This window comes from Martes martes (genome assembly GCF_963455335.1).
Source record: "Martes martes genome assembly, chromosome: 10".
NCBI lineage: Eukaryota > Metazoa > Chordata > Mammalia > Carnivora > Mustelidae > Martes > Martes martes.
In genome coordinates, this window is record NC_137898.1 from 114,511,317 (window position 1) to 114,536,518 (window position 25,202).

A 25,202-nucleotide genomic window follows, 5' to 3' on the forward strand; every position below is an offset into this window, starting at 1 on the left:
TATCAGAGACAATAATCAGCCCAAAGGAAGGTAAGAAAGGAATGAAAACAGTGGAACAATACAAAAACTAATGATATATAGTAGCCCAAATTAATGTACATAGACTCAAGTGTCCACCTAAAGATCAATCAAGAGCCACCTGTGGGCTCTTCATAAGATACACCCATACGAACAGATCCAAAAACCGAGAGAAAAGCAGGGAATAAGCTACATCTAGCTGATACTAAAAGAAAGCTCATAAAAATTTACTAATATCAGAAGAAAAACACTTTAAGAGCTAAAGGAAATTACAATAATTAAGTTTCAACCTATCAAAAGATAGTTGCTGGGGGGGATGAGGCGGATGGGGGATGGGCATGACGGAGGCACGGGATGCAAGGAACACTGGGTGTTGTGTGCAACTGATGAGTCACTGACCTCTACCTTGAAACTCATAACACATTGTATAGTAACTAACTTGAATTTAAGTAAAAATTTAAAATAAAGCAGAGATAACATTCTGATTTTGTTTAATTCAAAAATTAAAAAACAATTTTCTCTCTATCTATAGAAAATTATTTATATATATGTGTGTGTGTGTGTGTGTGTATATATATATGAGTTGTGAATAAAACATTGTAAAACATTGTCCTTCACTTAAAGGACATAATTTGAACACATCAGTCAACCACAGCAGAATACACATTCTTTTCAAACATAACCTGAAAATCTCTTATTAATGATAAACTGGGCCACACAGCTAATCTCAAGTTTCAAAAGATGACCACAAAACATGTCGTAAGACCACAGAATAGGTATAGCAGAAATCTGCAACTACAAGGTGGCCAGGAGAGTAACTCATCAGTAAGAATGCAGGATAGAAAAGGAACTCGTAACGGAATTTAGAAAGTATTTAAAACTGAGCAATACTGAAAACACAAATGAAAGAACTGGAGGGATAATGGCTAAAACAGCAATCGAGCCTTCAGTGTCAACCCGGAGTCAGAAGAGGGGCATTACTGAAGCAAACCCCCAAATCAAGAAGCACAAACAAGAGGAGGAAGAACCAAACGGGAGGCAGACCCTGTTCCTGCAGAGGCGATACCGTCCCTGAGCTCCAGCCAACCCACTCTCCCATCCTCCCCGAGCAGCTTTGTGATGCCGAGGCTGTGCCTCGGGGAATGTCCAGAGGGGAACAGCGAGCCTGCTGGGAGAAAAGGGCTCCATCTTCCCGCTAGCTCGGCTTCTCCCGGGGGTGCTCCCAGCCGCAGGGCCATGGCGGCTCCAGCCTGGGAAGAGCCCACAGCTCCGCAGAGGGACCGCACCCAGGCGGCAGGGCTCTGCTGGGTCAGAGGGCCCAGGGCGGGCGCTGTCCACGGCCCAGGTGCTGACCGTCTCAGCCACTTCCCTCGGTCCCCTGGCTCCAGCGAAGGGAGGCGCTTCCTGAGTCCAGTTCTTCCTGTCAGCATCTTCCGCCAGAAGACCCTGCAAGCCTTACATAACCAATTCCCTGGATGACATCACCTGTTGAAATACCTCGGGTTCTTTCTACTTCGCGGACTGGAATGCCACAGGCAGAAGGTTAGTGTGAACTACGTACTTGCTGTGACTGAAAGGAACGAAACCTGTCAGGGTGAGTGGGGAGAGAGAGGTGGTGTATAAAGCTTTACCAAGAACTAAATTCCAAGGGAAATCTTTCACCTGAGACTCACTGAATCAGGAGATTAAATGTGCTCAGTTTTAGATGTTTCAGAAAGCAAAAAAACAAAAACAAAAAACACACAAAACAAACAAAACGGCTCTAAGTACAACTGAGAAATGCTTTTATTTATTTATTTATTTTTTTAAAAGATTTTATTTATTTATTTGACAGACAGAGATCACAGGAGGCAGAGAGGCAGGCAGAGAGAGAGGAGGAAGCAGACTCCCCGCCGAGCAGAGAGCCCGATGTGGGGCTCGATCCCAGGACACTGGGATCATGACCTGAGCCGAAGGCAGAGGCTTAACCCACTGAGCGAACCAGGTGCCCCTGAGAAATGCTTTTAGACAACAAAGGTATGTAGTATAGATATGTTCCCTACCTTAAATTTTCTAAAACCAGAACATACTGATCATATTTGTATGATTTCACCTTAATTAAAAGGGAAGAAAATTGAATAACAGTCTGAGAAAAAATAATTTAGAAGATATTTTTAGTTTAAGAATATAAGAAAGTACAGGGCACCTGGGTGGCTCAGTGGATTAAGCTTCTGCCTTCAGCTCAGGTCACGATCCCAGGGTCCTGGGATGGAGCCCCACACCCAGCTCTCTGCTCAGCAGGGAGCCTGCTTCCCCCCCCCCCCCCCGCCTACTTGTGATCTCTGTCAAATAAATAAATAAAATCTTAAAAAAAAAAAAGAACATAAGTAAGTACTAGTCCTATTGTTTATTCTAACACTCTCTATTTTATTTAATTGCAATCCATACTTTTAAAATTAGGCTACTGAGTCCACAAGTTTAACTTGACGAATACACAATCTACTTACCAGTCTGAACAAAGAAATCATAGCTACGGATCAACAGGTTCAATTATCGCTCAGAAAAAAGTCTGTCACCTATTTTCCCTCAACAACTCTATCAGCCTAGAAGCGATGCCTTTATACGTACCTCGTACCACATGGGTAATTTTAGTGAGAATTAATGGGAATTCTCACACCATATAAAGGAGATGTAATTGGTAGAATGTCAGTAATTCTCATCAGTTATCACCATCAAACAGGTATTAAAAATTGATGAGTGGTAGCTGGAGTGTAATAAAAATTTTAAAGCATGAACTGACCTTTTGAATTCAAACACGCAGAATATTAAATGAGACTAAGTTTTTATCTGTTATACTTTTCAGTGTTTTGCTTATCAAATTACTGGTTCTCAAATTACTATTTTTTGATAGAAACCCAAGAAAAATGTCATAAAAATGAGAGATGTTAGTAAATTATGTATCTGAAATATTTAAAAATGATAAAACATAAATTAATGAATAAGAGAGTAATGCTAAAAGTTAGAGTTACATATTTATATGTATCTTTTTCCTGAAATAGATATAATCACTGATATAGTCACCAAAATGTAGAGAATATGCCTCAAGCATGAAGACTAAATTAATAAAAGATCTTAAATATGGCCATGTTATCAATATTACTAGGGCTTGTTATACGAAGCATTTATATATATATGCGTGCATTTAAGGGATGAGGAAGAGCAGAGGAAGAGAGAGAGAATCTTAGGCAGGCTCCATGCTGGGTGTGGGACACGGGACTTGTTCTCACGACCCCGAGATCATGACCTTCAATGAAATCAAGAGTCAGATGCTTAATCTACTAAGCCAACCAGGGGCCACTATACTAAGCTTTTAAAAATCCACAAATCTTTAAAGAACTAAGAACAAAAGAAAAGTTTAATCCATGAAGGATTCATGTTTCTCAAATGATGTCCACATCTACTTTTTATTAGATCCATACAAGAGTCCTGTGACGACTGACACTACCTGGGGACTATCTTGGACACTTCTCTTACCATATGTTCACTGCCTAGCAGATGAAGTGTAAGCGCTCAGCCAGGAGCTGCGGACGAGTGGTGACCTGACAGCTCGCCATCCCGTCCAAGCAGCCTTCATCCCTGGGAGGCCCGAGTGACAAACACGGCTGACTCTTCCATCTCTCCACAACACCACGCCTTTTTTTTTAATCTAGGGAATTTCCTACTCATCACATAAACTTCGCAGGCTTCCTCTCAGCAGAATCAAGCATTCCTTCACCTGGGTTCCCCAAAACATTATAATACCTGTATTTTTTTAGGATTATTATCAAGTCTTAATGAATCACAGCTCCGAGCATGTAAGGGGAACACCAACAGATGCCTCATGAAGTAAGTGAATACAGGAATGCAGGGAAGAGGTTAGTGTTTCTTTTTTTACACACACAAAAAAAGAGCTAAGAAAAAGTCCAGAAGTGATTCAGCTAATGTCCTCTAGCCATTTAATGGGGAAAGATTAGGACCTGGATGACTACCTAATAATTACTTTTCATAAAATCATTATTATTGCTTAGATATAATTAATCTTCAAGTTTAGCTAGTAATTAACCATAACCTGATAGAAATAATGATGAAAAACTCTAAAAAAAGAATGTGGTGTTGTTACATTTGAAACATTTACATGCATAAATTTTAAAACTCCTCCAAAATAAGAGAATTCCTATTCTTAAGGGCCATATCTTAATTTGCCTTTTATGGGAATTGTTATGTAAGTTATAAATTAGTACTCTAGAAGCATAGAGAAGGAACTGCATAACAACAGAGACAACATTTGAAAGATGCTAAAAGGGACTTTATGTGGTCATTATTGGTTGCTAGCGTAGTGGGCAGACCCAAGGAGGCAGAAACAGCACTTGGCAAGTCCTCACAGACAAATCTGCACTTCCGTGCTTGTTCGTGCAACACTCAGATCTGCTTTACTACGGAAGACACTTAGAAGTAAGGTTGGATATGGAGCCATCTGGTCAAAGATTTTTTTCTTTAAGAAAATTAATGGGATAATGATAGGAAATACGATTTGAGGAGTATATATTAGAAGGAGAGTCAAATTTGGAGTTTTCTGCCACAATCTATATGAAAAAACAGAAGGCTAAATCATGGCAATGGCTTCAGGAAGGAAATGGAAGAGACAAAACACAAAATATCACAACAGAATGAAGTGCAAGGTACTTGACACACTAATGTGGTCACTGTGAACTTCAAACCATGGTGATTCTTAAATAATCTATCTTTTCCTTACAAATATAAGTTAAATGAAGTTTCAAAAGTTATGCTTCCTTCTGGACAGAACAGCAAACTGTCTCCCACTTAAGCAGAAGACGGCACAGCAAGCACAGGGCCTCTCTGGGAGACGCCTGTCAACAGGGGGCCGTGCCAGCGGGCAGCTAGCGAGGGCGGGCTGCCAGGGCCGGGCCAGGCTGGCGAGAATGCCAGGTTGCTAACTTTGCATACTGCCCTGAACGCATCACCTTCCACTGTGTCACCACTTCCGGCTAAAAACAGCAGTATCAGCAACAGCCCCGGGCACCACGGTGTCTGGTATGACACAGCGCGTGGCTCCGCGGGGGTGGGAGATGCGGTGACACAGTGGAAGTAGAAAGGCCAGCAGCCGGGACTGCAAGTGATCGGAGTACCAAGCAGAAGAGATACAAAAAAAAATCCATGCCTGAATATATAAATAAATATAAAGTTTAAGAAATCAGAGACAGAACATTCTTAGAGGAAAACACAAATCAGTTACAACCAAGTAAGACTAGGAGTAACAGCAAACTTCTTCAGGAAGAAGACAAAGGATACCCTTACCCCTAAAGGAGCTAGTAACGGAAGAACAAACAATCCCAAAACCAACAGAAAGAAGAAAATACAAAGATTAGAGCAGACATAAATGATATAGAAACTAAAAAAACAATAGATCAACGACCCATCACAGCAAGAAGACAAAGGGTAAAAACTGTATGATTATTTCAACAGACGCAGAAAAAGCGTTCGACAAAGTACAACATCCATGCATGATAAAAACCCTCAACAAAGTAGGTTTAGAGGGGAAACACCTCAACATAATGAAGACCTTACAAAAAAAAAAAAAAAAATCGCAGCTGGGGCGCCTGGGTGGCCCAGTCGGTTAAGCGTCTGACTCTTGATTTCGGCTCAGGTCACGACCTCAGGGTCAGGGGACTGAGCCCCGTGTTGGGCTCCATGCTCAGAGGGGAGTCTGCTTGATGTTCTCCCTCTGCCCCTCCCCCTCTCCCCCACCTTCCCTGTGCTCATGCTCTCTCTCGCTCAAACAAAAATATTTTTTTAGATGTACAGCTAACATCATACTCAATGGTGAAAAACTTAGAGCTTTTCTGCTAAGTTCAAGGATAAGACAAGGACATCTACTCTCACCATTGTTATTCAACCTAATACTGGAAGTCCTAGCCTCGGCAATCAGACAACAGCAAGAAAGAAAAGGCATCCAACTTGGTGAGGAAGATGTAAACTTGGGCTTTCTGCAGAAGACGTGATATTCTATATAGAAAACCTGAAGGATTCCATCAAAAAAATAAAAGTGATAAATGACTTCATTTCACTTCAAAGCTGCAGTGGCATTTACAACTGCACTAAGAATAATAAGATATCTAGGAACAGGGGCGCCTGGGTGGCTCAGTGGGTTAAGCCTTCGGCTTGGGTCATGATCTCAGGGTCCTGGGATCGAGCCCTGCATCAGGCTCTCTGCTCAGCAGGGAGCCCGCTTCCTCCTCTCTCTCTGCCTGCCTCTCTACTTGTGATCTCTCTGTCAAATAAATAAATGAAGTCTTTAAAAAAAAAAAAAAAAAGATATCTAGGAACAAACATAGCCAAGCAAGTGTAGGATCTGTGCTCTGAAAACTTTATAAAACACTGATGAAAGAAACCAAAGATGACACACACAAAGGAAATATGTTCTGTGCTCATGGACTGGGAGAACAAATATTGTTAAAATGTCCACACTACCCAAAGCAACAGACTATGGGTCTGTTTTTAGTCTTGGAGCAAGCTCGCTCTCTCTCTCTCTCTCTCTCTCTCTCATACATGAATTCCTAAGAACTGAAATCACCATTCCAAATGTCTGAGAGAACACACCGATCCTGGAAAGTGACCCTTATATTGAACCCACAGAGACACTGAGGACTGTTTCACTTGCCTCACCCACCTGACACCAACTCAGAACACTCTGCCCCATTGTCCCCACTGCCATGAATGACATTTCACACAAACACAACTTCAAACATGCTTCGTGCCTACAAAATTACAAACACTCCTCTCTCCTAAGACGTGAGTTCTGGCCAGCAACTCTGTTACACTGTCCGGCAAAGTTTACATTACAAAACCAAAGAAGTTTACTCTTCAGTTTCTTTTAAAGATTATGTTAAAACCAGTTTATGATTCATAAAAGCGGCAAATTAGCCCAAAGTGCATGAGCACTACTTCCTCCTTTGTTTACATTCAATCGATGTGAACATAGCTAAAAAGCTTAAATCCAAATATAATACAAGTTTTAAAATTTATAGAATGCAATTTCTTTGTAAAATCAAATCTTCCAAAGGAGAGAGAGAATAAAATTTCTCTGTACAGTAAGTGACTGCGGCACTAAATGCATTTAGTTTACCACAAACCTCCTCCTTCAGCTGTATTAGAAGTGAAGACTGGAAACCCAAGCCCAGATCTCAATAATGAGCTAAATTCACACCTTTTTCTAGATTTAATTTGGATCAACAAACATATTTGTGGTCTCTGTCTGAGTATAATACTTACTGTACTCTTGTGAGTTCCTAACTTGTTCCACTTTGCATGAATAAAAAGTTAAAACTTCTGGGTTTTGGGGCACCTGGGTGGCTCAGTGGGTTAAGCCTCTGCCTTCGGCTCGGGTCATGATCCCAGGGTCCTGGGATGGAGCCCCGCATCAGGCTCTCTGCTCAGCGGGGAGCCTGCTTCCCTTCCTCTCTCTCTGCCTGCTTGTGATCTCTGTCTGTCAAATAAATAAATCAAATCTTAAAAAAAATAAAAATAGAAAAAAAAAAAACCTTCTGGGTTTTACGTAAGATATTTTGGAATGTCCAGTAACCTCCTCTTACTAATTACACTCAACTGTGAAAGGTCCACACATGCCTTCAGCTTATCAACCTAAAAGGTTCTACAAATAATGGTTAAAAGGAGAGAAGGACAGTAGTGATTCCTTTGTTGCAAGTCAGCAGTCACGCCAGCCCTGGGCCACAGGAGGGCAGGGGGTGGGGGCTTCCGGCAGGAGTCTGACCTATACACCGCCCCTGAAGTGAAGGACACTGTTCCCGGCCCAGCACCTGCGGATGGCATGCTGACCCCCACACCAACTGCTGTGGCCAACAGGAGTGTCCCTCCCCCTCCGTGTCAGGCTCCCCCGCAGGGGGACAGTCCTGTCTGGGAAGGCACAGTGGGGCGGGCTAGAACAGCAGAGGCTCCGTGCTCTAACGTGAAAGTGGGACGCAGCCCGCAGAACAGAAACAGAACATGCATTCTGAACCTCAGCAGGCTGGTCACCTGCTGAAAACCCTGCAAACGGGCACGAGAATCTTGTGATGCTCAAATGCTCTTCTGGAACCGCCTTCCTCCTCCTCTCTCCTGGCTAGCACATTCTGGAAGGAACTGCCTCTCCATGCCGCCTCCCTTCCTGCCCCACAGGCCAAGGCAGTCAGCCTTTAAACATAAACTCCGGTCTCCCAGCTCCGCCTCAACTCCTCCTGTCAAAGTCAAGGTCACCAACGACTTGTAATCTGAAAATCCAGGGGCCAACTCTGTACTCAGTTTCTACACCTCGCACCAGCAATTTGGCACAGTCAACAATGCCGTTCCTAACGGAAGACGCCCTCCTCAAGGCTTCTGTGATGCTTCAGCCTTCTGTGTTGCTGCCTGCTTTGGGATTTTGCTGTGTTTCCTCAAGGAAAGCTTGGCCGTGCCTTTCCTGCCTCTAACTCTATGTGTTGGACTCCTGGGGACCAACTCATAAGTCCTCTTCCTTCCTCTCTCTCCAGATGACATAATGCTTTGTAATCACTTAAATGTTCCCTAGATGCTAGGAAGTCCCAAATCTATACCCCAAGTCCTAGCAACCTTTTTAAGGTGCCCACTGTGCAGCCAACTTTCTCCTCAATGTCCACATGGCAACTCTCCACCATCCCTGCAGCGGCACGGCCACTCCACCCCTACCCCGGCAGCCCCTGAGGCTCTCCCCCGTCCCCCCATTCCCAGACACAGCAAGTGACACCACATCCACCCAGTCCCTCTCCAGATAACCAACATGCAAATCCAGGGGAGTCTCCTTCCACAATGCTTCCAGGATCCAATCTGACAGCACCACCACAACCTGAGCCTACCCCGACGACAGCCCCTGGTTGTTCCCCTTCCTTCCTCTCGAACCCCACTCCAAATTCACTTCTACACAACAGCCGGGGAGAGCGTCTAAAATTCTCAGGAGGCATAGAGCTACCCCCCTGCTCGATGCTCTCTCCGTGGGTCTCACTGCACTTGGCATAAATCACAGTCCTCCCTGCACCTCAGGCATCAACCCTCAGTGTCAGCTCATTCCGTGTGACCCTGTTGTCTCTGTGCCCCGGTCACACGGACTTCCTTCCGGGTTCAGGGACTGCGCCTGTCCTCTGCTTGGACATTTTGTTCATGCCGTCTCGCTGCTTAGAAAGGTCTTCTTCCCCTGCAACTCTGTCTGGTTCAAACCTTCTCGTGGCTCCCTTCTCAGATTCAATTTCACTCCTGGACCGAGATGGACGTCACTGCCCACTCCAAAACAGGACTTGGCTCATCTTCTTCATAACAGCATCTGTGTTCTGATTCCACAGCATTTACACTAACCTGTGATATCTTTTTTCGCTTATTTACCTTATCTACTTGTTTAATTTTTTGACTCTCTCTCTTACAACCCATGTGTAGCTCTGTGGGTTCTGCCTGCCATGTGGTCCCGAGCTCAGAAGCACTAAAACGATCGAGGCGCTCCATGAAAACATTCCGGATGAACTCCAGTTACACAAATAATACAAGCACCTCGCTCTGGAAAGAGACACACGTTATGTGTCCACCTCTCTGGAAGGAGACGTTCACACACGAGACGTCTGTTACCTTCAGTAACGGCAGGAGGACGGCTCGGCCGAGAGCGCTCCCACACAGTAGGCGCTGCTATAAAAGCCTGACGTGGATTAGCTCATTCAGTCCTGACGAGACACCCGTGAGGCTGATAACTGTCGTTATCCCCATCTTCTAGACAAGAGAACGAAGACACAGAGAAGGTGAGTAGCTTCCCTATGCTACACAGCTAGTAAGTACGAGCGCTTGGCTCTGAGCCCGGCAGTCGGGCTCCGGAAGCCCCCGTCTCATCCTGTGTTAGCTAAGGGATGAGCCGGGGCCTGCCGGCCGACAGCAGGGCCGTCTGTCCAGAACCAAGTGCAGTGGTGCGGGCGGGGGAGGGGAGATGAGGAGCCTCGCAGCACCCCCAGCTGGGCACCTCTTTCGGGAGTCTCTGCACAGTCTCCCCCCAGTCCTCCCCAGAGGAGAAAGAGTCAGCGCCGGCAGGACATAAAGATTCCAGCCGGGGGGACTTCCACAAACTGCAATTACTGATTCTTGAACCAGAAGGAAAACAGTTGTGTCCCAATAATGACACTAGATACCAGGCCAAATCATCTCATGCTTATAACATGCTTATATGAAAATACAACATGATAGTAACTGAGAGTTTTATCTTGGGAAAGAAAATCACAATCTTTTTCAAATAGAAAATTCTTTGATTCCTATGTCTCCCTGTATAAAGGAATAACGATGAAATTACAGAACGGAAACTGTTCGGAGATGACTAAGAAGGAGCTCGTGTAATGAACTAAGGATGAAAACAGACCTAGAGCGAACCTTTCTTACATGCATCATTTCTGTGAACCCACGTGTTAAATATTTTTTGAGTTTAAGGACAGCATGACAGTTCACGCATCTGTATCACCACGTGTTTGCATGCGGAGCTCTGCAGAGCCGGAGTGCGGCGGTACTTGGGCTAGACTCGTGAGGTGTCTACAGAGAAGGTCATCCGGCAGAACAGACAGCAAGGAGAAGCTACGCAAAGGGAACCACGAGAGCAGATACAGAAGGTCCCCAGAGCCTGGCATGTTACAAACCCACAACCAGCCCCCTACCCCCAGCCAGACAACAGAAAACCCCAGCAAGGACCTGCTGCAGAAATGGGAAACACGGTACAGAGATGTCGGTGCAGGGACCGCCAGCCAGTCCGAGAGGAGGCCACATGTGCCCCCACTAGGAACGCGGCACTTTGCTGCACTCAGAGGTAGATCCGTGAGGCAGGAAGGCAACTCAGAAGAGTGTGCAGGCGAATGAGAGACGCAGCTGCCAGCTGTAACCCGAGCACGAGCTCCGGCTGTCCGCAGCGGGAACCGTGGATGCCCAAGCGACCGCGAGCCAATGGGTCCGAAGACGTGGCTCAGGACAGGCGGCTCACCCGACAGGGATGCTTTGCTTCCCGCCGGGTCCCTGGATGCCTCTGCCCATGGAGCCTTCCATGGTAACACCTCGTCCGAAGAGCTTATGGAGCTTAACAGCCGGACCCCTCCCCAAGGTGCCTAGAATACGTGGTCTCAGCATCACACTGCAGTCTGTGCTCCGCACCCACACGGACGCACTGAGCGCCACGTGCAGGATGGGGCCGTGCAGGGTGTGCTGGGATGTGAATCCCAAATCGGACAGCTAAACCGCCTGCGCCTACAGCCCAGAGGAGAATGTGTCAGCGAAGGGTAGGGGGGAGGCAGCTCAGGAGGGAAGACCAAACAGCATATTCCAGAAAATGCCACACGGTGTCCAGAGCCAACATCAGAACTTTAAGAACCACCCGAATATATATATTTACACCACAGGCTTGCGAAATGTTCCCCAGTTCGCTCTCCACGGCCCCCACCCCTTCTGTCCTATTTGGTCACAACTCTGCACTCCTCATCAAACTGGCATACAAATGCTCACGTCCAGCCACCTCCTCTTCTCCGTAGGAAGGCTCCCGTTGGGCACAAAACTTGGGTTCAGTACGTCTGTATGCTTTTGTCTGGTTAACCCATCTTCTGTAGCAGACCCAGCTGAGAATCTCCAACAGCAGGAGAGAAAAGATTCCTTTCCCTTCCCACCCTACAAGATAACGGGGCTGGATTTCTTGTGCAACACACACACAGACGTTGTACCTCATGGCCAGACTGAAGGTGAGATAAAAACGTGACCAGCGCAAATTCAGTCAGAGACGAAGAAAACTGTAAGACAGCAAGGTGAAAAATCATGGCGTAGACTCCAGTCTTACTCAAACTCGGAAAATGGGTCAAACAAGTTCACTTATACTTGGGAGGGAAGGAAGGAAGTCTCCAGCAGACACCTGGATCACATCTCTAAAATGTATAATTAGAATTACTTTTACAATACTTTTGCAATTTAGTAAGGGATAAACAGAAAATGACTCCAATTATTTTATTTTATTCTCTAAATGAAGCCTTTGAGAATAATTTTACATTATTAATCTCAGAATAAATAGCTACCTCATGACATGACATACTATGCATACATTTGAATATGTATGTGTTTGCATATGCGTTCATATTTTAAGAATGGCATGTCCCTAAGTCAGCAGAAAATTCAAAACAGCCAATGACATATGAAGAAGGAAACCGAGTTGGAAACTGGCAAGGAGCGGAAGGCTGACAAGGAGAGTACTACCACACACCCAGATGACACTTACTTGCTAAGAGAAAGTTAAGATGTGTGTAAATCTGGTTATTAATTTAAAGGGAAACAAAGGCCGGGCGAAGCGCAGAGGAGGGAAGGAGAGTAACATCACGATAAAGGGCACAGAGACCAGGTCCTCCGCAAGACTGCGCGCACAGAGCTTCCTGGCAGGCCCCGCGAGGAGCGTGGCGTGGGATGCGAGCGGAAGTCCTGCTTCCCCAGGCGACCCTCCCCTCCCGCTGACTGTGCCAGGCTTTACCAGCGTGATGAGCTCAGTCAAGGCGGTGCTTCCGGTTGGCGGGGATCGGTGCTCACTGAGACGCCCGACACTCACCTAGTGTTGAGATTGTTCTAATAACTCAAAATTGCAATACTGTAAGGTTCGAGGCCTTTGAATTTTCAGAAGGTTTTAACCTTTTTCATAGGTTCTGAAATTACCTTCATTGGACTTCCCTTCTTTCACAAGCTAGATCTGATACACAGGCATTTTCACAGTATTACTAAATGGATGAACTGCAGAGTTCTATTTTTTAGACCCAGAGAATAAATCCCTCCTCACCAAGAACAGGAATCACAATACTCGAATGGCTTTGCCTGGTGAGCAAGCACCTAGTCTACAGCCGACAACGCGATCACTCTGCAATACCAAAGCCACGCCAGTCTCCCGCTGACCAGTGCCTTCCTCGGCACCTTGAGTCCTTTGAAAAATGCCACTTTTAAGGGCAGTGGTTGACTTAACAGAAAGAGGAGAGAGAAGGCACGCAGCGAACACAGGAACGTCCAGCAGGTGCCGACGGGCCAGCACATCACTGGGCAACCACACTGACAGTGGTCACAACCCGCTTCTCGGGCTCATCTATGTCCACTATTCTGTCCTCTCCTTCCAGGAAACCAGTACATGGTAAGGGCAGATCAATGCAAAGCTTAACAAACAGGGACAATCTGGGGATAAAACTAGGGGAAAAAGGGGAGGAAAAAAGGAAACATTGGACTAATATCCGGTACTAACCTGGTTGAGTTTCTTCCAGAGATTGAGGACAGGGGACAGCTCGTTCGACCAGACCTCTCTATCAAATTTGCAACCAGCTGTTGCCGATCTGCCCAAGATCCTCAGCTGAGAAATGACCTGAATGAAGAAAAGAAGAAGTAGCGAAAAATGAACTGAGAGAAACAGTAAGGATCCCAAAATAGCTACACCGATTTTACAAAAGTAAAGACCAAATATACGTGTTTCAATCCCATTATCTTCCATTGGCTTAGCATTTAACTGATTTACTTAAGCAGTTAAAAAATAAGGGAACTTAGAAGTGAAAGAAACCACTATAAAAATTACATGTTACAATGCCTCTTATTTGAAAAGTGGCTTCTTTAGTCAGAAAGCTCCAATTATCTATTATTAACAATCTCTTAGTGTCTCTGTTTCCTTGTGTCTGAAACCCAAAATATTTTTCGGTTTGACTGACTTAAACTTTGTAATTTACAAATGCTGAATAACAACTGAAGACAGTTTTTCGGAAAAGACGAAACGGCAAGGAAAGACAGTACAGTACAGCAAACCACGTCAAAGAGTAAAGCGGATCTAAGTAATTATCTGTTGTCATAAACACCATAAATCTAAGTCTGAAGGCTCTGTATTTTCAGTTGTCTTGTAAATGCTCCCTCTACGCTTCGACGCCAGTGAACGAGTGTGGTCAGACTGGTGGGGACCAGGGAAGGTGCACGCGGACTCCTCCCTCCGCAGAGCGTCCCGTCTGTGACTTCCTCATGACCAGCTTCCTCATCACCCAGCTCACCCAAGCCCGTTCCCTCGCTTCTGTCCTCTCAGGCGGTCTTTACTGACTTCCACATCAGGAAGTCCCCTGTCAGTCACCTGCCAAGAGGGAGGCGGCGAGAACAGGGGACGCCCAGCACTGGACCGCAGAGACTGGGGTGCGTGTCTCAGTCCATGAGGGACCCACTGACTCACCTTCACAAATGTTTCAAGGAAATGTGAAATCTCCTCGCTTACCTGACATAAAATAAACCCACAACAGGCATGTGCTTTCCTAAGCTAGTCTTTTAAACACCAACTTTTGCAGCAAGTTGATTCAATTTCTGTTTTATTTTTTTTGAAGGATGTGAATTGTTTTTCCTTTTTTAACAGATTGGGCTATATTTCATATTTTGCAGGATCCTTGTATTAGTCAAGTTCGTAACAAAATAAGGGCCATAAATCTTTCAAAATGAACGCGCTCCTCGATTGTTAAACATCCACATTCACGCTGTAAAACTCAAGTTACTTCTAGAGCTTTTGATTGATTCTCCAATCTTGAAAAACTCCTAGTGATTCAGTGTTTCATTTTCTTTGTTTTTCTGATAAATTACTTTCATTTGCTCTAGCTGAACCTTACAACAGCACCTAATTCATCAGCTTTGCTACACCACAAAACATCACTAGTTGGTAGTCCAAAGGAGTGCTATTCTAACTCTGGTAACATCTGCTATCACTTATTTGTGTTTTAAATTTATCAAACATGACAGAAAACAAATAAGAATGCAAAGGGATGTCTAAAGGAAAAAAGGTTCAAAAAAATTTTTACATGATGTAAAAACCTATTTTAAGAATAAAATATTTACCAGCCCCAAAAGGTCATGTTTTCTGTCCAGCAAAAATAATATGCGAGGTGTGCTTTTCTTAATAACACTATCATCGTATAATCTTTAATAAAGGAGGAGTTCAAATATCTAATAAACTTATTTTTACAATGAGGATAGCGCTATAACTCGAAATGACAGACCACCTTTCATTCTTATAAAATCTTACGTGCGCATCTTTTTACAAAACGTATCTTTCCATTATCCATATTTTAAACAATTAAAAATGACTTTATTCAATAGTACTCCTTTCAAATGGTATCGGAAGGGATGAGACTTTCCATGAAGAGCCCATTTGCATGACTTCTCCCTGCCTGTCCGTACGGAACAGCATGCGTGAGGCCGCCGCAGGCCATGCGGTGTCCACAGAAGCTACAGAAGGTGCAAGCACCCCCACTGCACCCGCCCTCCCTGCATGGACAGTGTGAGCCATCTGAGGAACGCCTGCACTCCTCCTGAGCAGTGTGTTGAAGACACTAACTCGTACAGCAAACTGCATTTTCCTCGGATACTGTGAAGCACACAGAAGAACTTCTGATCTAACAACGTTGACTGCAGAGAACTTTGTTTTTAAAGATTTTACTTAGTTGAGAGAGAGAACGAGAAGGGGGAGCAGCAGAGGGAGCCCGACACGGGACTCGATCCCAGGACCCCAAGATCACAACCCGAGCCAAAGGCAGACTTAACCCACGGAGCCACCCAGGTGCCCAGACGTTATAGAACTTCAGAGCATGGACTTTGTTGTCTGTTTTGTCTTCTTTTGGCATAAATTATTTCCCTAGTTTTCTTTTCCTTTCCTCCTTTTCTCCTTGGCTGGTTTCCTCAACTACTGATTTTTCTCCAACAGATTACTTGTATTTTTCCAAGTCGCCTGCAGTGTACTCCTTTTTGGAATGAGAAGGAATATAGATTTTGAAAACAAACACTCCCAATCTACCAATGAGAAAATGGACTGTCAAAGAAATTAAACAAATGACACTGAGAGAATGAACAGCGTGTGCTCTGGCCTTGGAACCCTGGAACAGCAAGTGAGCTTCTGGAAGATGAAAGACAAGGTCAGCGACAACCAAGTCACCCCAGCCAACAGCCAGCGTCATGCACAGCGAGCAGAAAGGCCGTCTCGAGCCCTCCAGCCCTGTCGACTCTCCTCACCAAGGCAGCCACACGTGGGAAACCAAAGATGAAAACAAAGAGCAAGAACCCAGCCGACCCTCAGAATCCTAAGGAAAAAATTCTAAAAAATGATAAAATAGTACTGCTTCAAGTCACAGTGTTTTGGGCTGGTGTTCTGCGGAGCAAAGACTAATTAAATCACCGAGAAGAAGAGATCACTTCCTTACCGCCTGCTGTGGACTGACGGTCTGCACCCCCCGAAGTGCACAGTCGAAGCTTCGGCCCCAGCACGACGGTGATGGTGGAAGGACGGAGACACACAGGAGAGCTCTGTGTGCTCTTGGTCTGTCTCTCTGCACTTGGGCACAGAGGAGAAGCCACATGAGCCCACATGAGGGGACAGCCATCCACAAAGCAGGAAGGAGAGTTTGCGCCAAAAATGGAGCATACTGACTCCCAGGCTCCAGTATGATGAAGAAATACACTGTGTTGTCTGAGCCTCCCCGCGTGTGGTACGGACGCCCCCACTCACGACAGCCCTTCCTAAGGCGTCTCAGCTCCACGAGGTTGTGCTGGTGGTGTGCGCTCCGGAGAAACGGCACACCAGACTCCGACCTTGGCCCGCTACTCCCTCAGGATGGGAGCAGCAGGGGTGAGGTCCCCATCAGCCCGCCAGCACGGGGGTGAACCACCCACGGGCTCACAACATTCTGTGGTTCACTTTGAGCACAGCAGTTAATAATCACGAGACACATTCCACACTTTATCATGAACGAGGCCTCGCGTCCCATGATTTTGCCCAACTGTAGATTGACATGAGTCTTGTGAGCACGTTTAAGGTCAGTGAGGTAAGCTCCAATGTTTACTAGATTACACGTATGAAATGCATTTCCACTTACAATATTTTCAACTTACAATGGGTTGATCGAGCTAAAACCCCACTGTAAGTCAGGAAGAATCCGTGTTTTGTTACAGTAGCCCAAGCAGACAAGTGCAACCTTATAAATGGCACCTAAAAAAATGCAGCTAATGTTAGAAGCCTTTAAAATCAAATGTTAGAAGCCTTTAAAAATCCCTTTAAAATCAGAGCAAGATAAGAATGTTGATTGACCGGGCACCTGTGTGGCTCAGTGGGTTAAGTCTCAGCCTTCAGCTCAGTGGGTTAAGCCTCAGCCTTCAGCTCAGGTCATGATCTCAGGGTCCTGGGATTGAGTCCCGCATCGGGCTCTCTTGCTTGGCAGGGTGCCTGCTTCCTCCTCTCTCTCTCTGCCTGCCTCTTTCTTAAAAAAAAAAAAAAAAAGAATGTTGATTGTCAGGGCACCTGGGTGGCTTAGTGGGTTAAAGCCTCTGCCTTCAGCTCAGGTCATGATCTCAGGGTCCTGGGATCGAGCTCCACATCGGGCTCTCTGCTCAGCAGGGAGCCTGCTTCCTCTTCTCTCTCTCTCTGTCTGCCTCTCGGCCTACTTGTTATCTCTCTCTGTCAAATAAATAAATAAAATCTTTAAAAAAAAAAAAGAATGTTGACTGTCACTATGTTTATTCAATTTTTTACCCAAGTATCTAGCTATCCCAAGAAAACAAGAAAAGGCAGTTAAGTGAATAAAGACTGGAAAGGAAAAAAAAAAAAGCTAAAACATCACTTTCTCAGACAATATAACAATTTACCAAAACATGAAGAAACTTATAAAATTTTCATATATATTATATTCGTGCTATACATTTTTCTGTTTGTGTATATTTGAAATAAAAAGAGAGGCGCCTGGGGGGCTCAGTCAGTTAAGCATCCGACTCTTGATTTCGGCTCCCTTCATGGGATCCAGCCCCATGTCAGGCTCGGTACTGGGAGAGGAGGCTGCTTGGGATTCTCTCTCTCTCCCCCCACCCCCTCCCACCTCTCCACCCTCAGTGCTCTCTCTCAAATAAAATCCTAATTTAAAAAAAACTTTAAAAAATTCATTAGATTATTATTTTTTAACTTCAGCTTAGGAATTATGTCCTTTTCCAGCAGTTACTTGGAAGCCCTTAGAACATCAGTCAACACTCTGATCCCTACCTGGGCCGGGCACCGTGTATGGAACTGTGTCCTCTCATGCACCCGGTATAACAAACCCTGTTCATCTTCCCACATGCTGCAGGAAGGAAGCAATACGCTAACACATTAGAGGAGGACATAGGAAAACATCTAGTTTATCTTTATGTTAACAAAGGTTTCCCTATCTCTCATGTCTTTCAGTAAGAGTATTACATCACTCACACACAAGGCCATCTCTGTGAGATGAGAGGTCACTCGGGGTCAAAGGTGAAATGCACAGTCCACCCCCCACATGAGGGACGCATGTCATCATTTTTCCAAGTCATATATTAAAAGGTTGAAATAAAATCTCAGGAGATCTCTAGCTTATGCAACTTAATTAAGCAAATTAAGACTGAACTTCATCACGGGAGGTTTAAATTTACGAGGACCAGCAAATAGGTCAGCTTCAAGTACGGAAGTGACTCTCACGATAATTATGTTGACTGACAAGCCAGACAGAGGGGAGTACTTAGTCATACAGTCCTTCTATATAAAACTCTAGAAAATGCACACTGGTCTGCCGTGACAAAAAAGACAACAGCTGCTGCAGGGGCAGGACGGGGAGGTCACAGCGCTACAGAAGACTTTCAGGGGTGATGGGAATGTTCACTGTCCTGGTGCTGCAGAATTCTTTTTTTTTTTAAGATTTTATTTAGGGGCACCTGGGTGGCTCAGTGGGTTAAAGCCTCTGCCTTTGGCTCGGGTCATGATCTCAGGGTCCTGGGATTGAGCCCCACATCGGGCTCTCTGCTCGGCAGGGAGCCTGCTTCCCTTCCTCTCTCTCTGCCTGCCTCTCTGCCTACTTGTGATCTCTGTCTGTCAGATAAATAAATAAAATCTTTAAAAAAAAAAGATTTTATTTATTCATTTGACAGAGAGAGAGGGAACACAAGCAGCAAGCAAGGGAAGAGGGGGAAGCAGGCTTTCCGTTGAGCGGGGAGCCCGATGCAGGGCTTGATTCCAGGACCCTGGGACCACGACCCGAGCTGAAGGCAGCCACCCAATGACCGAGCCACCCAGGCACCCCCGGATGCTGTGAAACTCTAACAAGTGTGTACATACATAAACCCTCCTCAGATCGTACACTCTAAATACGTGCAGTTCACCGAATGTCAACTAACTTCAATAAAGTTGTAAAAATTGAAAAAAGATAATTATTAAAACAATGGTGGAGGCAGGTAGTTCAAGATGGCAGTCTAGGAAAATTCTGAACTCACCCTGTCCCATGGACATAACAGATCTACGGCTACATATGGAATAATTTCCTTGGAAAAATTCCTGAAAACTCAATGGACAGAGCCTCCTCAAAACAGGATAAAAGACAGGCATCGGGATGGGGGGAGAGGTAGACACCCCCTTGCTAAAAGTCCCACCCCAGGAATGAGGACACCAATTAGGAGGGATCTCAAGAATATGGAACTTTCCCTAGAGGAATGAGAGTTTTGCCCTCCCCATCAAGCACCCCAGCCCTTGGGTCCTGTATCAAAGACACAGCCCTGAAAATGCTGGGCTTTGAAAAGCAATGAAGAGTATGACCAGGAGAAACCGAACTATACGGAACAGAGGACCTGCTCTTAAAGAACTCACCCACACACAGACACACACAGACACACACACACACACTCACAGCAGACCAAGTGCAAAAGCAGCAGTTTGAAAAGTAACCACATCACTGGTAAAGGACACTGACTTACTAATCTTACATCGACCACTGGAAAGACAGGAACCTGCTGGGACTCTTACCAGGGGACAAGCACGGGTGGGCATCACTTTTGCAATCTCATTCTACCTTGCCAATGCTGACACTTGGCAGGCGCAACTCTGGCCGTCACTCTCTAACCCGTTAGCCCCGCACAGCACACCCCACCCCACTGGGCTGTGGCCGCATAACAGTAACAGCATGCGTGTGCTGCCCCAGGCCCACAGCCCCAGACCAAACAGCCAGGAAAGCCCCCACTCCACCCCAACATGAGCGCAGCACAGCCAGCTGGGAGACCACGCTTCTCTAGCTACCCTCCACCCCTTGGTTTCGGCCGATCAACAGCTGGTCGTGTCTCGCCCCCTTCACTCGGCCACCAGGGATCCACCATTTTTGAGGGGTACGTGAAGCCCACAAATTCCCTGGGAGACAGACCATTGTGCCCACAGGGGACTGTGCCCCTGGGACCCACAAATTGTCTCCTATGTAAGACTCCTCCTTCAAGAATGGGAGAGGAAGCTGTTTCACCTAGTACAGAGAAACACACAGTCAGGCAAAATGAGGACACGGGAACGTGTTCCAAATAAAAGAACAAGACAAAATTTCAGAAAATGACCTTTTGTTGGAACACCTTATTTCCTGAGTTGGGCTGGTCTTGCCCAGAAGCCAAAATCCCTCTAGGAAGATTCAAGGGCTTGTGTAAATGTTGATTCAATTGACTGAAGACTTTTCTCTGAATCATGCAGGGTATTGACGAGATGCAGAAATGTAAGAACAACTTGCACCAAAATTTCACAATTATCTCAAATTGCTCTAGAGTTCCACTGATTTCTAAAGAAAGAAAATGGTTTTGTTGAAAACAATTCTAAGACTGCAATTTAAGATTTCATAACCCTGAGTTTACTAATTCCATAAATATCGGCTTGAAATGCTGAAGTGTAAAATCTCACATATGATATCCAATGATAAAACATTTTTTTCTCATAGCCGTGGAACCAAATCACAAACCCAATATAAACAACACTTATTTTATTTTTTGCTTTTAAATTGACGAGAAAAACCGATAGTTCCCAAATTCACAAAATTCCAAGGTTTAAAACATCATTTTTTTTTCTTTTTAAAACATCATTTGAGAAAAAAATTCTTAACAGTGAATTTTTGGAGCTAGCTCTCTGTATTTAATAATTCAAGAAACGCAGGTTCCAGGGCCTAGCACTTACCAGGTCACGACAACGAGCACTCACTGCCTCTCTAAGTGAAGAACAGACGAAGAGATGACTTGGACAGATGATTTCTAAAGTCAGTTCCTGCAGCACAATACCTTTTGTTTGTCCTTGGTTTTGGACTAAACTGTCAAAGAGGATCTGATAGGCAGATTTCTTGTTATTGAGAATACCAAGTTAACACATTCTCTGCAGTTCCTCAAGACTCTAGTACAGACGCTTTCAAAGCTGGGGATGCCGAAGAATCACCCCAAAATATGAATTTCAGAGCCCTCCTCCCCAGCAGTCTGAATCCACCCATCTCAGATGGAACTTGGCAATCTACCTTCTCAAACTTCCCCAGCAATACCCATGTAAGTGGCCACCACCACCCCCGGACACCCGCCAGGGCCTGACTGAGCAGGAAGACGCACGGGTCCATCTGATGATCAGTCTATACCCGCAGTCATGAGTAAAGAGTTCGCTGTAGAGAGAGGGAAAGAAAAGAACAAAGTCAGAAAGACATGAGTCTGTTGGTTGTACAAGGACAAGGAGACAAATCTGGGGAAGAGAAAGAACAACAGAATTGCTTGAAGAGTTGCTCTCCTACAGAGCCACGGCCAAGGTCACGGTCACATAAAGACGCCTAGGGACTGAAGCCGTGTGTTACTGGTGCAGACAAGCGAATGTGGTTACTGGACACGCTTTGAAAACACCAAGTAGACAACCTATTACTTCTCTGACTGCTTCACTGGGGCTTTAGGGTTGCACCCACATGGGTAAAGCTTCCCCTTCCCTAATGATACTGCACACCTACTATCCAATTCCTGGTGAGAGTCTTGCCGCCCCCAGCCAGCCTGTGGTCGGACCTCACCACAGTGTCTGCTTGTCGGTCCACTATGGGTCATTCTCTCTACCTTGATGATTTAAGAAATGTTCTTACTGCAATGTTAAAAAATGTGTAAATCGACATATTTGAGTTAAAATTTTCAATTGCTGGAGAGACTCAGACCCTTCAGGGGTAGAAGTAATTGTATGCAGTTTACACTGATTCTAAGTGTTAGTTGTTGATATTTAATTCAAAATAATAACAAGAAAAAGAAACAAAGTAACAACTGAAAGATCCAGCTAACTGAAAGAGAAGACTTCACACATGGGATCACGGGACTGGGTCTCATAACGCAGCCCGGCTCCGGGCCTCGCCAGCACCACACACACCACAGCAAACTCACGCTTACTCTAGACAGGAACTAGAACGGCTGGAAAACATTTGGGAATTAAAATTCTACTAGATCTTTATTTCTGTTTAAATATTAAATTGCTTAGTACATTTTCACAGTTAAAGTTTTCTCCTATTTTTCTGACCAAATTCAAAATTCCACACCATTTTTTTCTAAGCTACATGCCGCTCGTTTTCTTAGTCTGGAGAATATGCTGTCACTGCACAATTACCAACAAATGCAAACATAAAAAGAAAAATTAAAAGGAAATTTTAAAAAACCACAGTTCCTAAATAGAACTGCTATTATTAAAAAAAGCGTCTCCTACAGTTGAACTCATTGAAGATTCCTTCAGCACCTAATTTCTTTAAAAAGAAAAACAAAGCAAGCTTCTACATGACAAAGGCTAACTTTCCATGGTCCTTTAGTGTCTATGATGATTAACAAACTTGCATTTGCTTTATCCTATTTATTAGATTTTGTGACAAATGAGTGAAGATACACAATAACTAAAATCCATCCTTTGAAACCAATGAAGGGAAAAACCACCAAACCCAGATCCCATATAATAAAAAGGCATATGAACACATACTCACAGATATCTCCTTTCCTAAACACATGCAACCTTATAAAAATTCTACCTTTTCTACCTGTTTTATAAAAATCGTACCTCTGATTCAGGAATGATATAGAAATACTTCTATGATGGCTATGTATGAAAATTATAAAGTAGCTGTAAGTTTTTAGTCTGTACTCACTCAATTGTATATAACATGTAATCATCTTTATATACATATATAATACTTATTACATGTACATTTCATGAGTCACTTCATTGATTTACTTATTTACTACTTCCTGCTGGCTTTATGAGATCTGAAAACTTCCCAAAATTGTTTGCAAAATTTTGTGTGTGTGTATACATGTCTGTATTTTTCTCAGGAGAGGATTCAGAGCTTCAGGTGCTAAAAGGGATCCATCCGACAAAAGCAAAGGTTAAGATCTACTGTCCTAAACTGTGGTTGTTACTGGTCCTGATGCTTTCATGAGTTTACCATAACTTCTTTTATGACTCCCCTATTGTCACCATTTGAATTTACAAAATGCTGCTTTAAATGTTGAAATGAGACCTGCTGTCACTCAACAGCTGGTTATTTACTAAGGCTGGACCTTCAGGAACACAACTGCTATGTCACAGTCACACACGGTGACACTCAGGGCTGCACCACAAACACCTATGAAAGTAAGGAGCTGTGGTGTGCACGAACCTCCTCCCGCAAGAGCTGTCCTTCACTAGACCGGAGCGCTCTCCTGGCTGACACTACAGAAGGTAGTGGACACAAGGTTCTCAAGTTCTCTACCAAGAGAAAGAGACTCTCCAAACCCATACGGAGAGACAAAGAGACTGAAAAAAATAAAGAAATGCTCAGTGAACAACAGGATAGTATCAACGATGTAATGAAAATTTCAGAAGTAATGACAGACAGGTTTCTTTTCTTTCAAAATTTAATGAAAATTATAAAACAGGTCCAAGAAACCCAGTGAGCACTAGTAGTAAGATGAAGGAAAAGAAATCTATACCATAATCCAACTATTTGAAGTCAGTTACAAAAAGAAAATATAATAAAGCCATGAAAGGGAGGGAAAAATAACATTAGGCAGAGAGACACAGTAATAACCTAGAGACTCCAGACACGAAAAGGATAGTAAAGTTATGAACAACATTACAACAAGACGCTTGATCATCAAGGGGAGAGGACGAATTCTTTGAGGTATCTCTACATACGTACAGATACACAGATTACCAAAACTGACCGAATCAATAACCTTCTAAGAATGAAAGAAGTTGAATTTCTATGGTGCTGCTGCTGCTGATCTCATTTGTACACCTGCTGTAAATATACATGACTGCGGCCATGCTCTTCTCCCATTGGCCAGCCTGTTCTTTGGGAGAAATCACGGGGATGATATAGTTGAACTTCATTCATCGCATGGATTCCAGAACTCTCCAGAACACTTTTCCGTGTGGATCCACAATTGTGTTGGGTATCCTACTTCTTCGCCCTGAAAACATCCTGTAGCCATTTCACAGAGTAAATCTACAGGCAATAAATTCTATTTGTGTTTGCCTATGAAAGACCTCATGTCTTCCTCTGAGGCAGACACTCTCCCGGGTACAGAGCCAGGGTCAAGAGGTTCTCCGGTGAGGCCCGCATGGCTCCAGAGGAGAAGGCCGTCCGGGGAACAGGCTCGCTCCTCTGTGCTCTGGCGGGACAAAGTTCTCGGGATTTTAGACTTTTGTTTTGACAGTCCAAATACCTGTGCGCCTCTGCAGGACTTTTTCCCTCGGGGTGGGGGAGGTCACCGGCAACGGTGCTCTTTGAGCTTCCCGGACTTGTAGGCCCCGACTACCCCGCAGCGGGGCTGTGTGATGTTGTCCCGCAGTGTTGGAGACTTCGTGGTGTGTCTTTCCTGCGCTGGGTCCTCCTGGGTCTCAGTCTGTGTAACTTCTGTTAACTGATCTTCATTTATTTGTCAGAGAGAGAGAGAGAGTGAGCACAGGCAGACAGAGTGGCAGAGGGAGAAGCAGGCTCCCTGCGGAGCAAGGAGCCCGATGTGGGACTTGATCCCAGGATGCTGGGATCATGACCTGAGCAGAAGGCAGCCGCTTAACCTACTGAGCCACCCAGGCGTCCCCTGTTAACTGATCTTCAAATTCATGTGTTCTCTCCTTGGGGTTTCAAGTCTACTGGTTGGCTTGAAGATTTTCTTCTCCATTAACAGGTTTTATTTCTAGTACTCTCAGTTTCTCCAGTCTTACAATTTCTCCACCACTGCTGAAATTAACTATTAGGTTTTCCACCAGAACCTTTAGCACGCAGATCCTAATTATTTAAATCACCCAGTGGACCATTCTGAACCCCACGTCCCAAGGGAATCTG

At 44.7% G+C, this 25,202-nt stretch overlaps 1 protein-coding gene across 1 annotated transcript in view; it reads right to left on the reverse strand.

Moving 5' to 3' along the window:
- Positions 1-25,202, reverse strand: part of DYNC2H1 (dynein cytoplasmic 2 heavy chain 1) — a gene marked incomplete at its 5' end in the record, with an annotated part of 274,888 nt that overhangs the window by 64,630 nt on the left and 185,056 nt on the right. Inside the window, one exon of the mRNA XM_080815645.1 lies at positions 13,328-13,444. Coding sequence (XP_080671771.1) covers positions 13,328-13,444 — 117 coding nt within the window. The remainder of the gene's footprint in view (positions 1-13,327; positions 13,445-25,202) is intronic.